Source organism: Calliphora vicina, chromosome 4, assembly GCF_958450345.1.
Source record: "Calliphora vicina chromosome 4, idCalVici1.1, whole genome shotgun sequence".
Classification (NCBI taxonomy): Eukaryota; Metazoa; Arthropoda; class Insecta; order Diptera; family Calliphoridae; genus Calliphora; species Calliphora vicina.
This window is the reverse complement of record NC_088783.1, coordinates 42,825,036-42,844,265: the sequence shown is the minus strand read 5'-3', so window position 1 is coordinate 42,844,265 and position 19,230 is coordinate 42,825,036. Positions and strand designations below refer to the sequence as shown.

Genomic DNA, 19,230 nt, shown 5'->3' with positions numbered 1-19,230 from the left:
CGATTTTATTTAATTTGACAACGTTTTGTGTATTAAAACAAAAGTAATGTTTTTTCACTTGGAAAACTGAATTTGGTTTCATTCCGAAAAAACTTTTGGTTTTACTTTTTTTGAAGAAGCATAATGCGAAATTAATTACACATTTCATCGGAATGGAATTCTGTATATTGTATATTGTTTGAAAACGAATATGACAAATATGAAAATAGCTACACATAAAAAAAAATTTGGTATGGATTCTGCCAACGAAACTATTCGATGTCAGTACATAATTTAATTTCTAGTTAGCAGGTAATAAATTTATAAATCTTATTAAAAAGTTAACTCGCAAATTATCTCAATCTCCCTCAGTTTCAATATCATTTAAATTAAATGTACATATTTTCTTGTGTTTAAATTTATGTAAAATATTTGAAATTTATATAAACTATTGCACTAAAACTAATTTAAAATGGACTGTTTTTGTTGTTGTTGTTCTTTAGTTTTCATTTGTTATTAACTATTACATATTAATTAGTTAATTATGTTTTAATACATAAATAAGGCAAATTGTGTGTGTGTACAAACTGTCGTACTGTATTTCAAGGCAAATTAAAATTAATATGTATTCATGTATTTATGTGTATTTAACATTTTCTTTTAATATTTTTAAAATAACAATTTGTGTTATAATTTCGTTAGCTTTTAGTACTTTAAGTACATACTTAAAATTATATACAAAATAAATATTTAATTAAACTGTAAAAACTTAGATATTAAACAAATTAAAATAAAAAAATAAACATTTAGAATATGTTACGCTTACAACACTTTTAGTTGGCTTTACAAAATAAATTACGTTAAATTATTTAAATGAAATAATATGAAATTAAAATTAACTGATTTTGTGACTTAACAACTATAGCATCTAAAACTAAAACTACACTGGTGTTATGTGATCATGATCTAGATCATGCTCACTTGCATTGGGATTGGCATTGGCATTACGTTTACGTAACTGAACTCCCTCGTCCTCCTCTTCCTCGATGGGATCCGAAAATCCATTATTATTCAAAGCATTATTGACACCTTTTATTATATTGGAAGCCACTGTATGTGCTTTATCTACAAGTTTTTTGGCAGCTGCTTTCTGGGCCATCACCTTTTCGTACTCAATGATATGCTCACGCAATAGGAAGTTCTCACGCTTAATACGTTTCAAGAGTTTACCCGAGACATCGGGTATGGCCCAGGCTATGACAGTTTGTAAAACACCAATTATATTCTGGAAATAGAAAAATTTTAGAAAAAATCTCGTTAGTTAAATAAAACAAAACATACCTGAAATACCACAATAAAAGCCAATCTGGCTGTTAAAATTTTCCAATAGATCATGGGCCTTTTATAGGGATTATCATCCCAGGGTGGATTTCTGAACTCTGTATAACGACACGAGGTCACATTCGTATAGGGTGAACCCACCAATATCGGTTGTATTTGAAAGTCTTTGGTATTGAAGTAGGCCAAGGTAAAGTTCAGATAGCCCTCTAGCGTTTCATCATGTGTGGCAGTTTTGTAGACTAGTTTTGGTATAAGATTTGTTGAGAAGGCAATAATCATGGCACATGATGCTACGGCAATTTTTGTTACCACCGTCATAATACCCATCCAAACACCGATATCATTTGCCCTTTGAGCTATGGGTCTTCGTATAAATTTCAACATTTTTATGGCATCCAAACGTACTTCAAAGATGTTATTGATTAGGGCTAGCAGAGGGGCCAGTGGGAAGGCTAAACCAAATAGGGTGATGAAGCCGAACTGCAGGACTAAAAAATTTAAAAATAGATATTGAAAAACAAACATTTCATCTACATTCCCTTTACTCACCCATTTCCAAATACTCTGAAAACATTGAGTTATTCGTCCACGGTATCAAATGATAATCTTCCGTCCATTGATTGCACGATACCAATTTCTCTTCACTGGTCTTTTTGCGCATACCACAACGAGCACCGAATTTCCTAATAGTCTTGGTCAAATATGGAATCAACATTTCCACAATTGCATTCACAGCCTGTTTACCCACCATAATAATGACCAATTGCATGCACAGCTCCATCAGGCAACCCCCAGGGTTGCACTCCTCCTGACGGAAACCCAAAATACGATTATATTTAGCAGGATAACCCACAAACTTGCCCTTCAGAAAAGCAATATAGAAGAGTGACGAATAGTAATTTACAAATTGAAAGACATAGTTTTTAATGGTTAAACTTTCATCGTATTCGGTTTTAGTGCGACAATACTCCCAATTGGTGAGCGTTACCGCCAAGGAACCATAAACATAGTCGAGTATGGAAATGAGTATGAGATCTATAACACCAGCCGTCATGGGTAAGAACATAATTTTATAGGTCATGGAATCCTCATTGCCAAAGATGCTGTGTGAGGCACGCTGGGCCATGCGATAGACCACCATGGAAAAGATGCCAATTATTGATATGCATATCTGTAACGGATTTAAAATAAATTTTATAATTTCTTCACCATATAATAGATATTTCTAACTTACAAATAAAACCATGATGCTGTAGCTGGTGAAACTGGGCAGGAACTTTGTGGTCCAAAAAGGCACATCTGGCTCAAACACATTATTCTCATTGGCATGCTCCAGTTTCTCGGCCAATTTTTTATTTCTACGTATTTTTGCTAAATATTGTGGTCTTGGATGCTCTACATCTTGAGTGTAGCCGGTAAGACCCCATTTGTGTATCAGTCTAGCAGAATAACGTTTCCACAGTTCGAGATATAAAACAGCTAAATAAAGTAAAAAAGAAATAAAATAAAAATTGATTTAAAATGTAAAGAACTTGTTCTAAAATAACTAGTTCTAGAACTAGTGTAATCAGAACCACTTCAGATTCTTTAATGACAACCTTGGAACTAGTGATGTCGTAATTACTTCAGGAACCAGTTCTATGGAACACTCTTGTGATTATAAAATACTTCTATGTAACTATTTAAGTATTATACATTGGGAATTGTACAATTCCTTCTTAAAGCTGAAGGTGACAATTTCAAACAAAAATCATTGGTTAAAAAGCTGGTTCCAGAGCCGTTCCAAATAACATGAGCTAGCTCCGAAAATTTTGAATTTACAAGGTAAATTTTTTCGAAAAGTTTAATAACTTTTGCAAATATAAACCGATTTTAACAACTAATGTCTCGTTTTTTTCTATATAAAATTGTCTTTAAAAGACTGTAAAAACAAAATTTGGTTTTCATAGAAAAAATTTAAAATAACTATTGTTGAATTTGAAAAAATTACGAAGAAAATAAAAAAAAATTAAACTTTTTATAAAAACTTAAACAATTTCTTGGAATATACATGAAAAAAGCTTAATTCTTTGTCTATTCATAATTGTTTAAAATTTTGAAATCAGTCTAAAAATGTGTGAGTTAGCGCAAAAGTAATCCTCCTATCAGAAAATGCTATAAATTTTGCGATTGGCCCCTAATGTCTGTTCTGTTTTGACATTTGTATAGTAAACACATGCGAAATACACGTTAATAAACAATGTTACGCTACACTGCTCCAGAACGCGGAATATTGCTGACTATTTATTTGACCAATAATCGGTCGGTGACTTTGGCACAACGTGAATTTCGTCGCAGATTTCCTGGCCGTCCAACGCCTACTGGTGAAACACTGCGACGTTTAGCCGCTCGCCTCGAAGAGACTGGTACAATACGAGATGCTGCCAGGCGTGGCAGACCCCGGAGTAGCCATTCTGCAGAGAATATTGCTGCTGTAGCCGAGGATGTCATAGAAGTGCCGTCGACATCGACCAGACGACGTGCAACGCAAATGGGTATCAGTCGACGGTCTTTACAGCAAATTTTGGTACAAGATTTGAAGATGTTTCCGTACAAAGTCCAGACGGTGCATCAGCTGTTAGCTGCTGACCGCCAATCGCGTCTAACATACGCTCAAACTATCCTTAATCACCACCAAAAGGAAGATGATTTTTCATCAAAAATAATCACGAGTGATGAGACCCATTTCCATCTTAGCGGGTATGTAAATAAGCAAAATTTACGCTTCTGTGGCACTGAAAATCCGCGTGTAACCCACGAAGAGCCATTACACCCGCTCAAAGTCACTGTATGGTGTACTGTTTTCTCTGGAGCAGTCATCGGACCTTTTTTCTTCGAAGACGTCGCGGGCCAAACGGTTACTGTGAATGGTGAGCGCTACAGAGCACTGATCAACTAGTTCTTTTTGCCGCAACTTGATGAATTGGGATTGGAAAACATGTGGTTCCAACAGGAACCTAATCTCCCGTTTTGGCGATTTTCACTGGCCAGCAAGATCGCCTGATTTGACCGCTCCAGACTTTTTTTTTGTGGGGCTTTTTTAAGTCGCGGGTTTATGTCAACAAGCTACAGACTCTTGCAGCTCTTAAAGACAATATCCGTCAAGAATGTGAGGACCTATCGCCGGAAGTTTTGACCAAAGTGATGGAAAATGCCATAAAAATGGCTCAAATGATAATCAACTGTGGCGGCGGACATTTACATGACATCATATTCTCGATTTGATGTAAAAAAAATTAAAAGACCAAATAAAAATAATCCACAAGAATAATCAAAGTTTTTAATTTTTTTTTTAATTACAGCCAAAAAACATCGGAAGTTTACTTTTGCGCCACTTTGTATAATACAATAAATACTAAATATTTTGTTATAAATTTCATATGCAAATTCGAAAAAAAAAAAAATTCTTACTTAAATTATGGCTATTAATTCTTAAGAAAATAACTATAAATTTTCTAGACATCATAACTACATTCCGCCACAACCTAATATACAAATTAATATACCAAAAAGCCTATCAAACAAAAAAAAACGGCATTAAAAAATTCCGCCTGCGTCAAAAATTATATAGTTTTTAAATTTGCCAAACTATGAGCCCTTCCAAATAACGTGAGCTAGCTTCGCAATTTTTTTTTATTTTTTAACCAATTTTGTTTAAACAGTCTTTAAACTTACCCCATATCGACATGATAAAAGCAAATACCACTGTTACATTGTTGTCTATTAAATAATTCATTTTGGATGAATTGCAGGTGGCCTGCAACTGCCAATAATCACATCGACGATCACATTGAGGACACATTAAGGTTGCATTGTTGTCATTACAAATTTCTCGACTAAAAAGTATACAAAATTCAAATATTATTAAATGAACATTAAAAGTCATTAAATAAATTCCAACAAAACCCACCTTATAGGATCTGAGTTCCATGTTACAAAACCGTATATAAAAAATAATATTCCAATTACACTAACCGGTATCAGCATGTGTGTATAAAAACCCAACCAGGCAAAATATAATGCCACCTTCGCACCAAAATACTCTTTTATACTATCCAAAGGTTGTAAACTGCAAAAAAAAATTAATTGTTAGAACTGCACTCAAGAGAGAAAATTTTAGATAGGTTTTACTCACTGTTTCCATTTCTTTAAATTGGCCCACTCGCTTAACAATAAATCACGATCGGTATCCTGTTTATACACAAAAAAATTAATTTTAATTTTAGTTAATATTAACATCACCTCACTTTGAGAGCCATTTTTACAACAAATTTCTCAAAGTGATTTAGAAAATATACCCTCCTTATTTTTATAGTTGTTATACTTACATCATGTAATGTGTATGCAGACTCATAAACACCATCGGCTAATAATTTCTCTATGCCTAAATTATCGGGTGTCTCTTCGCCTTCTACGAAATTTTGCCGCTCCAATATAAAATTAATAATATAATTTCGGGTACCCGCATCAAAGAAATTTGGTTGTTCGAAATCGAATCTGTAAGAATTGATGTAAAATATATAGAATATTAGTTAATTTTCATATAAATTCTGAAATAAATAAGAATATATTAGTGCAACCAAAAAAATATATAATAAATTCCACCAAAGATTGCAGAAAATACACAAGTTTTTCAATCTTGGTTCTTCCGATTTTTTCGATTAAGCGATGTCCGTCAGTCTGTCCATGTAAACCTAGTTATAAAACTACAGATCGCAATTTCAAAGTTGATTCGATTAAATTTTACAAAACTATTTTATTATCCAAGGACGAAGCTGATTGAATTTAGTTGGAATCGGTTTATTATTCGGAATTTCGGTTGAAGCAGCCAAACTTTTGTTACCACTTCTAAGATTTTGTAGCTACAACTGTACAATTCGGTCACTAAGGCTGAATCATTCGATTGGCAACAAACTCGGTTGCTACTACGAATCTGTTTTCTCTGTGTACAAATCAAGGTGTCTTATTTTATCTCATATTTTATTTAAATTTTTTTTCGAATATACAACAGATATTTTAAAAAAAAATTTGCTACCCCATACAATATGGTTCCAAATCAAAATCTAGGTGGACAAAATTATAAAAATCGGTATTTTCAGAATTTGAAAAAACGAAGTTTTTTCTAAAGTTAACAATCGGGTCTCCTCCAATACAAATTGGTTTTTCAATTGAACATTTCGTTTTCTCGACAGAAGGCCAGAAGTTCAAAAAATTTTTAATCACATTTTCGTTAATTTTTTTAATATTTTACTGCTTTGCTAAATTACATATATCTCAATTGTTTTACCATATAGAAATTCATACTTCAAACCATAGACTAACATTGATATAGGCTTTTATTAAGTGTATATCTTATATTTATGGGCATCTCCATTTTCCTTTTATAGTCCTTTAAACTTGGATCTGAAACATACTGATATGACCAATGACTTTATAAATCATTTAAAGAAACTTCTGGGGATTGTCTTTGTAAAAAAATTGTAGCCGCCAGCACCCGCCGAAATACTTTTTTTTTAATTTTTATGGAATGGAATTTTTAGAAATATTTTTTTTTATTATTGATTTTTATATATCTAGACCCTAATGTAGTAAATACAGATCTTTTAAAAAATTTAGTTTCAGAAACACATGAACACATGTATTTTTTTAATATGTATTTATTAATGATTTTCTGAAAAAAAGTTTATATTGACCACTTTTTTTTGGAATCGGAGACACCAATTCTATATAAAAAGAGCGCCAAATAAGTTTGTCCACCTAGATTTTGATTTGGAACCACAGTGCCCATGTAGATCCGTCACATCAAAAAATACAAAACATATTCGACAAAAAAAATGTATTAGATATCCCACAATTGATACCATCAGCGCATAACCACATTTTTTTTTTGATTGTAGTTCTGGTGTTATATACAGTCCTTGCATTACCAATATCAATACAAAAGTGGGGTAAGCTTATTTTTTTTGAAATATATTTTGCACAGGGCATAATATAACAAATTACTGTAGCAAAAGTGGTGTAAGTTGAATATACCAAAGGGTTACAACACTTTGTCACTGACAGCCTCAATGCGCATTTTTTGTAAATATTTTCAAGTTCTATAAGAACTGAATTTTTGGTGACTTTTGTTTAAATTTTGTAGGCCCGAGATGAGCAACTTTGTGTACTGGTCACTACCCCACCTACCAGCCCATGTTAGTACAAATCCACTCAAAATATATCAGCACTGACTATGTGGAATTTCATTAAGGTATCTCCAATCGTTTACAAGCTACTGAATTATTTCAAAATTTTTGTAAAAATTATTGATCATTTAAATTACTGTTACCGCTAAAATACCGTTACCCAAATAAGCCAAAATACTCTTCCGGCTATATAACCGTTACTGAAAATATCCCATATAGCGGTACCGTTACGTTCTAACCGTTTCGAATCGGTAGCTAAGCTTGTTTGTACCCAAGATTTATGAATCAAATACCCAATGACATTCGAATGTCATTAACTCAAGTATTAACACAGAAATTGTTTTATCAAATATAGGCAAAATCGGTTTATAGTTGGTCCTAACTCCCATGTAACATTACAGATTTTCAAAGGCATCACTTTAGGATATCATAACATTTTTATCTTCTATATTCTATCTTCTTCTTCTATATATATAAAATACAAAAAAATGTTCTACATATGTCCGTTATAGACTCTGAGACCCTCCAACCGATTAGCTCCAAACTTGTATCATTGGAAAGGAAATTTTCTGAATATGGTTTTAGACACCTAAAATACTACATTAGGTCCATTCGTAAAGAAGATTTTCAAAGTTTCTCATACAAACATTTTTCATCTATATGTATAAAAATTGATGTATGATCCGAATGAACTCAAAAACGGCTAGACCGATTTTAATGAAATTTTCAGGAAATTTTCAGAATAGCCTAGCGGGTAACACCCTGAAGTTTATTTTCGGTCTGTGGGCGGAGGGGTGTGGCAAAATCAAATTTCTACATTATACCGCTAATGCCACCTATATATATAAAATCCGCTGGACCGATTTTGATGAAATTCTCAGGAAATCTTCAGAATAGCCCAGCGGGTAACACTGTATAGCCAGATTTTTGATATTCGGTCTGTGGGCGGAGGGGCATGTAAAAATCCAATTTTTACATTTTACCGCTAATGCCATAAAAATATTTCATAAAAATGGATGTGTGTATGTATGTTCCGTATGGACTCAAAAATGGCTGGACCGATTTTGATGAAATTTTCACGGAATCTTCAGAAAAAAAAAACAGTGTAATGTCAGATTTTTGATTTTCGGTCTGTGATAAACAATTTTGTTTACTCTTGCATATTAGGTGCATTGCTATATGAAATCTACTTTTAATAAAAAAATTATGATGTTAACAAGCTCGATGACAAAATACAATTGAAAGTGCCTGGCGAAACAATAAAATACAAATCGTTTGACACAGTAATGAACGAAGAACAAGTCGTAAATTATCCTACTGAATTATTGAATTCATTGGAACCAGCCGAAATGCCACCACATGTATTAACATTGAATGTTGGATTACCGACTTTTTCCGACACTGTATATTAAAATCGAGACCGAGATGCAATATAAAACAGATGTTTTCTAAAGGCCAGCAACGCGGACCGGGTTCAGTAAGTAGTTTATATTTCTGAATTTTTGGGTTCTGATTTGTGACATTAGTGGCGTTAACTCTAGATTGCAATTGGTATTTGTTAATATAAATTAAGTAAAATCCTGTATAATACATGAAATCGTGTGCAATGAATAATGGGAATGTATATTTTTCTTACAAAAATAATCCAAAGAAATAGTATTGTATGTTTTATTTAATTTTTAACAAATATATAAAAAAAAAATTTCGAATAACCGTTTCTCGCAGTCTGAAAATAGCGTGAGGGCAATTTTACATGACCAACTATATACAAATACTTATTATAATAAGTTTAGCATTACATATTTCTACAATATATGTATACCACAACAATTTATGTGTTAATTTAAATATTACAAATATGAATTCATTTTCTTATCGCTTATAAGAAAATTATTTTCGTAAACATTTTGCTGTACCACACTCATAATAATAAGCTTCTTATTAAATGTAATAATTTATTTATTACATACAAACTAATAATTTAATGAAAAATTAAACAGATCTGGCGCACTTATTTATATAATTCTGAGCTGTTCCAGTTGTCACTTTCCTTGCTTTCTCATGTTTGGGCAATATCGGTAAATGATTTCACATAACCACCATAGAAATGTTCCCCCGGAATACAATTTGAGCAGTCATAAATATGTTGATTTTGCGACAATCCTGATAAAATTTGCACAAATTAGTTCTAAGTACTCTGAAATTATATTGTTAAGTATGACGGAAATTGGGCATCATTTTTCCCAAGTCCCCATACAAGGTCCCCCTCTGAAAATTACTTGAACATGCATAATTGTATTATAATAATTAAATTAGACATAAAAATGTTCTATATGAACCTTAATCTTTCTACCAACTTTTGTGAGGATCGGTCCATAATTGACCCTACATGGGGGGTACCCCTATATCAGAAAAATATTGTATTATCACATATTTATGGTGGGTATAGAAGATTCGGCACTGCCAAATAAAACACTCTTACTTATTTCGATTGAATTCCCTTTGAACCCTGTTGAAGTGACAGTGCGTGTTTTCTTGAATAAGGCTGATTATTGTGCTTTATTTGTCGTTGAAATTCTGGTGGTATAAACAGTTGCTTTAAAAACGTATAGCAATTTATTTAAAAGAAAGGGATTATCAAAAGATAATGGAAGTGAATACAATACTGTAATTAAATGCCTTATAGAAAATAGAACAATTAAATTTAAAAAATACATTTGCATGCACGTTTTAAAGAAAAAACAAGTAAGAAAGTATGGTCGGTCAATCCTGACCATATAATACCCTACACTAAGTAAAAGATCAAAAACATTTTTCTTTTAAAATTTCAATAATTTATATTTTTGAGTGATTTTCGGAAGTGGGCCTTATATGGGAGCTATGACCAATTAATGACCGATCACCATGAAATTAGGTCGTGTGATTTATGTCTATATTAAAGTTAACTATGTTGAATTTTGTGTGTATACCAGCATTTTTAAGCGATTTATGCACGTTAAAGTGATTTTCGGAAGCGGTTCTATATGGGAGCTATGACTAATTATGGACCGATAGTAACAAAATTTGGCGACATGAATTTTGTGTATATAAAACATATTTGGAGCCAAATTTGTGGAGATACATGTATAAATTAAACATTTATGACCGATAAAGTCCAATTTCGGAAGGACATTTGTATGGGGGCTAGGTGAAATAATAAGTACCATCGAAATATCTTCAAAATTGCGACCTGTGCTCTGCGCACAAGGTTTACATGGACAGCCAGCCGACCAGCCAGACGGACGGACGGACATCGTTTAATCGACTCAGAAAGTGATTCTAAGTCGATCGGTATACTTTAAGGTGGGTGTTAGACTAATATTTTTGGGCGTTACAAATATCTGCACAAACGCATTATACCCTCGCCACTATGGTGGTGTAGGGTATAAAAAACCCAATAATGTGACCCACAATTATATTTCTGTCATCATAAAGTCAATATTATTCATATTAAATTGAATTTATTAAATTAAATGTGTTTACTTACAAATGCTCATAGTTACGTTGAAATTCAAAATAAATACGTTTTGGTTTAGGTGGAAATTTCTCAGGATTCAATTGGACAGATTTAAATATTCTAGCACAGCAGGATCTTATACTATCACTCACTTCAAATTCATCATCATAGATTTGATCTTGACCGGGTATCTATATGAAAACAAAACACACAAATTAAACAATAAATTTATTAAATTATTCCAAACAATGTAATGTCACTGTACTCACCTTTTTCATGGGCAATTTAATTCTAAGAATTTCAGCATAACGACACAACACTTCATGGGGGGCATGTATCTTAATGAAATGTATACGTTGAGTATTATCACGTTCCAGGTGAAGACCTTCTCTTTCTAAATTTGCCTCGAATATCTCACGTTTCTTAATATTATCCAGCTTGTGATCGGAACCACTAAAGGCCAAAACAAAATCAACAATACGTTGGCCATCTTGGAAGCGTCGTCTTGTCTAAGATTAAGCAATAAATTTTTATAGAGATTTATTATGTTTAAGATAAATATTTTTTAAACTAAATATTATTTTAAAAAAGCTAAATAAAAATCTAAAAATAATTTAATAATGTGTAATATAGTTTTATAAAAACAAAATAATATAATATGTAGGTATACTTGTATGTCTATTTCTATTAATTCTGCATCGAAAAATCTCTCTATACAATTTCCCATATTTTGAGATTTTAAATTTATTTATTTATTTTTTTTCTAGCTAAAGTTTTGTTCCGTAGCAATCATATTTAAAAAATTAAATTATTAACTAAAACGCAAACATTTCCATATGATTCACTTTTTTATTGTATTTATTTGTTATTGATGGTGTTTAACAACAAAAAAAAAATTCACAGATCAGCAAAACAAAAAAAGCAAACAAAAAATGACTTAAAGAAAAACTCCACAAAATTTTTGAATGTGCTACTTGTTTAATGCTTCATTCACTTCTGAAATTCCTAGTTATTTTGAGCAAATTTCTTTCTCCCTACAATGTCAATTCATCTGTCACCTTACTCTACTCTGTATACAAATCTTGATCGTCTCTACTGTCCCATTTGACTCTGTACATATTTCTCCCTACAATGTCACACATAAACACAGTCACCCTTTGCGTTTAATACTTTAAAGCAGGGATGGAAAATTGACATTATGAAATTGTAATGATCTCAAACCACAGTGTTACTTTTTATACCCAACATCAAAAAAGATGGCGGTATATGAATTTTGTCCTTCCGTTTGTAACATATCAAAATATTGCTCGTAGACCCAAAAAGTTTATATATTCTGGGTCCTCATAAGATTCGAAGACGATCTAGCTGTGTCCGTACATCTGTTTTTCTGTAGAAAATACGATGGGACACAAAAGAAAGAAGTTGGCTTTTTGAAATTGGTATTGAAAAAGGGAAATATCGGTCCACGATTTCATCTAGCCCCCATACAAAATTTTCCCCGGAATACTGTTTGAGCTGCCATAAATATGTTGATTATAAGGCAATACTGTATATAGCGAAAATCGGGGAGCATTTGTTCCTAGTCCCCACACAAGGTCCCCCTCAGAAAATTATTGGACATTTATAATCTGTTGCATATAAATCTGTTGGCCGTATTTGCTTTGAAGGCTTTCACAATTATAGTTTTCGAGATATTCGAAAATAACTATTTACTTTGTCTGATAGTTACCACGCCCAATAATACAATCCCGCCCATTTTCATTCAAAAATGTTATAAGAAATTAATTCGTACAAAGTTTAAATACTTTTACGATTTTAGTTTTTGAGATATTCGAAATTAAGGATTTTCATTGTATTGGATGTACCACGCCCACTAATACAATACCACCCATTTTCAGCCAAAATATGTACAGTAATAAGGTAGAATTATAGTTCTCAGATACAATTATAGTTCTCCAGATGTTCCAAACTAACTATTTACTTGATATGGTTGGTGCCACGCCCATTTTTCCAATTCCATCCATTTTCAGCCAAGAAGCGCACAGTGGTACCGAAGTAAATTCCGCGAAGTTTTGCGGCTTTCTCAATTATAGTTCACCCGATTTACCAGATATTCCATAATAACTATCACGCCCACGCCCACTTTAAATTTCAAAATAAAAATCATCCTGTTGTTCCTTCCAGATATATAGGATAGATATACCACTAAGCAAACAAAAAGCTATTAATTGAATGGATCTATGTTTTCTTTTGAGCAAAACTATAAAAAAGGGTTCATTTTGAAAAAAAAAGTCAACAAAGTTTTTGATATTGCAAAAAAAAAAGTGAAAAATTGTATGTTTTGAGTTACAAAACATTTATTTTGATAGATATCCAACTCGCATCCCACTAAGCGACCAAATAAGTCTTCAAGGAAAATATCTATGCTTTCTTTTGAGAAGAAAATGGTCCATTTTGGAAAAAAAAGTCAAACAAGTTTTTGATTTACGAAAAAAAATTTCCAAATTTTTTATATTTTTTTTTTTTAATTTTTTTTTAGAAATGTTGACGAAATAGCTATCTAAGCTATTTGGGACACATTTTGCTCAAAACAATAGATAAGTAAAAACCCGCTTGCTCAAAATGTTAAATTTTTACCCCGTCCAACTCAGAGAGTTCTCGACCGATCTTGTTGAAAAATTGTGTCTGAATAGAACGATCGGAAGAAATCGATTTCAAAAGTATATGTATTAGTTTGTTTAATAATAAAAGATTTCGGTTTTTAAAAATGTTTGTATCCACATAAAATTTAACACAAATAAATTTCATATAGAGATAAATGAGGTGACCTAATTTCATGGCAATCGGTCAATAATTGTTCATAACGCCCACTTCCAAAAATCACTAACGAAAAGAAAATTCTTGAAATTTTAATAGAACCATGATTTGCTCATACTCTCTGTAGGGTATTATGTGGCCGGGCTTGACCGAATATATTTTCTTACTTGTTTTAATTGCAATTAATTTGAACAGTATTTATAAATGCTTTTTTTAATCGCGTGTATTTTTACTCAACAATTTTCAATATCACTAAATTTTCCATCCCTGTTTTAAACAACTCGTGGTCGCTCTCTGCCGGCTACTCAAAATTAGTGTGTGGATCGTATCTGAAAATATGAGTGCCTCTAATAACCCACAAGTAGCATTAAAATAAAATTATGGACACAAGTAGTTTATTTTATAAATACATACTCAGTTCATATTCTGAGATTTTTTCTTTCTTGTTGTTCTGTTCTTGTTTATGAATAAGCATTTAGATTTACTTCCTAAATATTTTGTTATTCTGGGGTGTGTTGTTAACAGGTTTCAATGACTTTGTTTATAAACAAATATTATCTTTGCAAACTGATTGATGTTCTTTTGTTTATGTTTGCATTATTTAAAACAATTTTTAATTATTGTTTATTATTTATTTAAGCAAAAATTTTATTTTTAGACATTTATTTAAAATTTGCATATAACAAAACAAGTAGGAAGACATAATGCATTAAGCCCTAGCATATTAGACACTACACTTGTTGATAGCGAACTGTAGTTTATCATTACACTAGTAGGGACGACAATGTCGATCAATAAAATGAAGTTTTGAACCGTAAAATGTATCTAAAGAAAAACTGTTAATAACTTTAGATCTATTAGTCAGATTTTAACGATTTAGATCTCATATGGATTAGAGGATATTAAACATTTTTCTAGAAATCAGTTTCTCATTAAAACAGGATATAGTAATCAAAATCATCCTTAAACAAATGATGTAACAAAAAAGCAATCTTCCATTGTACCAAAGATTTCTTTAAATATGAACATTACACGTTTAAAAACATATCTAAAGAGATAATTGAAGTTTTGGTAAATTTTTTAGTAAAAATATATTTACGTTTTTGTGTATAATTGTATAATTGTCCAATTTTTATAAACTTAGCCCTATATATTAATCCATGAATCTACGAGTGTCCAATCATGCACAATATTTTTTTTTATATATGGCGGATTTCATGTCAAATGAACCAAGGTTAGACCTATTGGATAGTAATTCAAATACAATTTTTCAACAAGATCGGTCAAGAACTCTCAGAGTTATAGGGGAAGGGGGTCAAAATTTGACACTTTGGCCAAATAGGTGTTTTTTCTCATCCATGTAACTTATTACCTATTGTTCTTAGCAAAATGTGTCCCAAATAGTTTAGATAGCTATTTCTTCAATCTTTCGAAAAAAAAATATTAAAAAAAAAAAATAAAAAAGTTTTCATATTTTCTTCCCAAAATCAAAAACTTTTTTGACTTTTTTTTCAAAATGAGCCATTTTTTTCTTAAAAGAAAGCCTATTTGAAGAACTATTTGGTCGCTTAGTAGGATGCGAGTTCGATATCTATCAAAATAAATGTTTTGTAACTCAAAACAAGCTATTTATGACTTTTATTGCAAAATCAAAAACTTTGTTGACATTTTTTTTTCAAAATGGGCCCTTTTTTATTTTTTTTTTTGCTCAAAAGAAAGCTTAGGTCTTTTCCTTGACGACCTTTTTAGTCGCTTAGTGGGATGCGAGTTGGATATCTATCAAAATAAATATTTTGTAACTCAAAATATAAAATTTTTTAAATTTTTTTGCAAAATCTAACTTTTTTTTTCCAAAATTGGCCTTTTTTAAATTTTGTTTTCGCTCAAAAGAAAGCTTAGGTCCATTCCTTTAAGAGGGTTTTAGTCGCTAAGAGGGATGCGAGTGGGATATATATCAAAATAAATGTATTGTAATTCAAGATATACAATTTTTGATTTTTTTTTTTGCCAAAATCAAAAACTTTTTTGACTTATTTTCCAAAATGGGCCCTTTTTTTTGCTCTATGCTCAAAACCATTTTCGAAAAGATCGGCCAAGAACTGTCTGAGTTAAAGGGGTAAAAATTTTACATTTTGGCCAAACAGATGTTTTTTCTCATGCAAATTTTTAAAATTATTTTCCAAAATCAAAAGCATTTTGATCTTTTTCTCAAAAGAAAACTTTTTGATCGATTAGTGGGATACATTTTTTTATTTTTTTCAAAATGGGCTCTTTTTGCGGGATTTACAATAGATGCTGTATCTTTTGAACGCAGTTTTTTTAACTTATATGTAGTTTTGAAGGCCAAATATCTGTCCTTTATTCTCACTTAGTTATTGAACAACAAAGTTATTTTTTGTTTGCTTCGAAAAAACAAAGTGTCATATGTGGGAAGTTTTTCTTCACTTCCTGCATATGACTCACCAAAGTCTATGGTGAATCGGTTTCAACGACCAAGAGATGGTTTGTTCAGTTCAGAAGTGAAGATTTTGACAAGGAAGATAAAGATCGCCCAGGCCAGTCAACAATGTTTGAAGATCAAGAATTGGAGGCATTATTCGATGAAGATTGTAGTCAAACTCAACAAGAGCTTGCAAAATCATTGGGAGCAACTCAAGCAGCAGTTTAAAAACGCTTGCAGGATTCATCCGAATGCAGGGAAATTGTGTACCATACAAATTGAAGCCGAGAGAGCTTGAAAGACGATTTTGCATGTCCGAAATGCTGTTTGAACGCTATAAAAGAAAATCGTTTTTGCACCGTATTATTACTTGCGATGAAAAATGGATCCATCATGATAACCCGAAGAGTAAGAGATCGTATGTGAAGCCCAGACAAACCAGACAAACACCAAATCCAAATATCAATGGCTCTAAGGCAGTGGTGCCCAAAATCACAATTCCCTAGCACGCGTAATAGGGCAAGAAAATTCTGTCGACGTTACTTTGATACACATACACTATAAGCTTACTTGTGTGTTTTCTTATAATGATCAAGTGTTTGTTGCTTTGATTTCATCTCAGAGAACAAAATCAAATTCTCCGCTGCTTTATCAACACAATCACAGCTTTGATGGTATGTGTTTGGGTACCACTGCTCTAAGGCAATACTCTGTATTTTGTTTGACTAAAAGGGTCATATATATTATTAGCTGCTGAAATTTGGCGAGACCATCACAGGGAACCTGAACCGAATGCAATTGATTTGTTTGATGCGAGCATTGGCCCAGATTATGCGAACATTTTGGTTCGAATATCTATGAAGTTATATATGTCGGTTTAAAGATCTTTCAAATGACGTTCATTTGATATTTCATATTTTCCATGTACATGACTTCAAAATAAAGGTCAAAAATGAAGAAAGTCGTGATATTTGATTATATCTCAGCCATTTTTGGGTCGATTTTCCAGATTTGAAATAGCAACTGAACTAGGACCATACCCGATATATTTAAATATCAAAATAGTTTGTAGGTTATTTAAGGACATCGGAAAGTTGATTGCAACATACAGCGAAGTCGATGCTCTGTCAGTTGACTCCTGTCAAAAATTTAACAAGTTGTATCATTTAGTTTGTGTTTGACAGCCATTGATAACAGACAAACTCGTGACTTGAGGAGAAATTGTGAAAAAAGAGAATTACGTCTGCTTATTAAATCCATTACTAAAATAAAGCGTAATCTTGAAAAATACTATACAGTTTCCATTGCAAAAATCAATGATCCCTCTTCCACAAAGTTTGAAAAGAAATTTTAACAAGCTGCATCGGTTAGTTTGTGTTTGACAGCCATTGGTATCAAATAACCTCGTGACTTGAGGAGAAATTGGTAAAAAGAGAATTTCGTCTACTCATTAAGCGGAAAAATTCATTACTAAAATAAAGCCTAATCTTGATAAATACTATACAGTTTCCATGGCAGAAATCAATGATCCCTCTTCCACACTTTTTAGCCCGGAGTGACTATTTCTTGTTTTCTAATCTGCAGAAATGTTTTGGCGGAGAGATTTGACTCTAACGATGAAATCATCTCACTTGATGCTCTCGACAAATCTAGTTTTTTGAAAGGGAACTAGATTTGGGGAACTGTTTGACCAAGTGCACAGAGCTCAAAGGAGACTACGTTGAAAAATAAAATAATTTTTTATACGAAATGTGAAAATTACAAACGAAATCAAAAACATAGATATGTATACAATATTTTTCACAAAAATATAAAGAATTCTAAGAAACTTTGCCCTAGGAACGTTGGGTCTAAAATGGATTTTGACCTTGCTGAAATTCAAAAATAGATTGTAAGTAAGTACTTCATGGGTTTGAATATTTTACGTATACACTATAGTAAGAGCGAATCCAGGTTAACATTTGGGGGTGAGGATATTTAAATTTGTTTTACTTTTTTATATGAAAACTTTGCTGTTTTGGGGGGGAGGGAATTCCTATTTCCCGCCTCTCTTGCCAATTACTTTTAAACTAGTTAACCTACATGAGGAGCCGCAGAACAAAAGGTACTTTTTCGAATTTTTTTACAAATAGATTTTTTGGTATTTTTATAATATTTGTGTTAAAATCTTCTAGAAAAAATTAATTTCCCAAAATTTTTAAATTTTCAAAAAAGTACCTTTTGTTCTGCGGGTCCTCACATCTAAATATTTGTATTCAAAACCAATTGTTTAAACTTTAAATAAATTACAAAATGTTGTATGTTGTATATAAATAAAAATAAAATATAGTTTTTAAATAATTTCTCTACTCTTGCATTATTTTAAGTAATTTAATATAAAACTATTACCTACACCATTTCCAATTGTATTTCAGTATTTTCTAACTAAACTTCAGCAATTTCCAAATTTATTTCAGAAAATTCTTATAGCAATACTAATGAAAATTTCTGAAATACAATTGGAAAATTCTGTAACATATGTAATTGGAAATGGCGTAGACTGACTATAGTTTAAATTAAAAAAATAATTCTATTTGATAGTATTTATTGCGATTTGATCTATTTAGCAATTAGGGCCTGTCAAAAAAGGGTCTTCCTGCTTTTATTACAGTATGATTGTCACAGCAGAACATGATAATGTAATACTACCCTTTCCCAACATAATCAATTACAACAAATCAAAACTGTCATTAAAACACTGCACAGTAAATACAAAATGTCAATAGTTTCCGGTAACATGATCTATTGTGTGAAATAATAAAATAATAATACTAAAATTGTTGTTTAACTTTAGAATATAAACCCACATGCAGTCAAGCGGTAAATATCAAAATCAATCTAATAAAATAACTTTTTAAAGCCATACAAAATTATTATCATTAAGCTAAATTATA

General features: G+C 31.6%; 1 protein-coding gene across 4 annotated transcripts in view; it reads right to left on the bottom strand.

The window, feature by feature from the left end:
- Nucleotides 1–607: 607 nt before the first annotated feature.
- Nucleotides 608–19,230, bottom strand: part of LOC135959249 (anoctamin-2) — a 43,936-nt gene continuing 25,313 nt past the window's right edge. For 3 of the 4 annotated variants that reach the window (XM_065510361.1, XM_065510360.1, XM_065510362.1), the window contains exons 3-12: nucleotides 11,310–11,549; nucleotides 11,071–11,231; nucleotides 5,688–5,856; nucleotides 5,495–5,550; nucleotides 5,270–5,428; nucleotides 5,035–5,195; nucleotides 2,555–2,799; nucleotides 1,870–2,491; nucleotides 1,321–1,808; nucleotides 608–1,264 (exon numbers count right to left, since the gene is read on the bottom strand). In XM_065510361.1, coding sequence (XP_065366433.1) covers nucleotides 920–1,264; nucleotides 1,321–1,808; nucleotides 1,870–2,491; nucleotides 2,555–2,799; nucleotides 5,035–5,195; nucleotides 5,270–5,428; nucleotides 5,495–5,550; nucleotides 5,688–5,856; nucleotides 11,071–11,231; nucleotides 11,310–11,549 — 2,646 coding nt within the window. In that variant the 3' untranslated portion in view covers nucleotides 608–919. Of the gene's footprint in view, nucleotides 1,265–1,320; nucleotides 1,809–1,869; nucleotides 2,492–2,554; nucleotides 2,800–5,034; nucleotides 5,196–5,269; nucleotides 5,429–5,494; nucleotides 5,551–5,687; nucleotides 5,857–11,070; nucleotides 11,232–11,309; nucleotides 11,550–11,710; nucleotides 11,836–19,230 lie in introns of those variants that run through there. The other variant, XM_065510364.1, reaches the window with a different exon arrangement.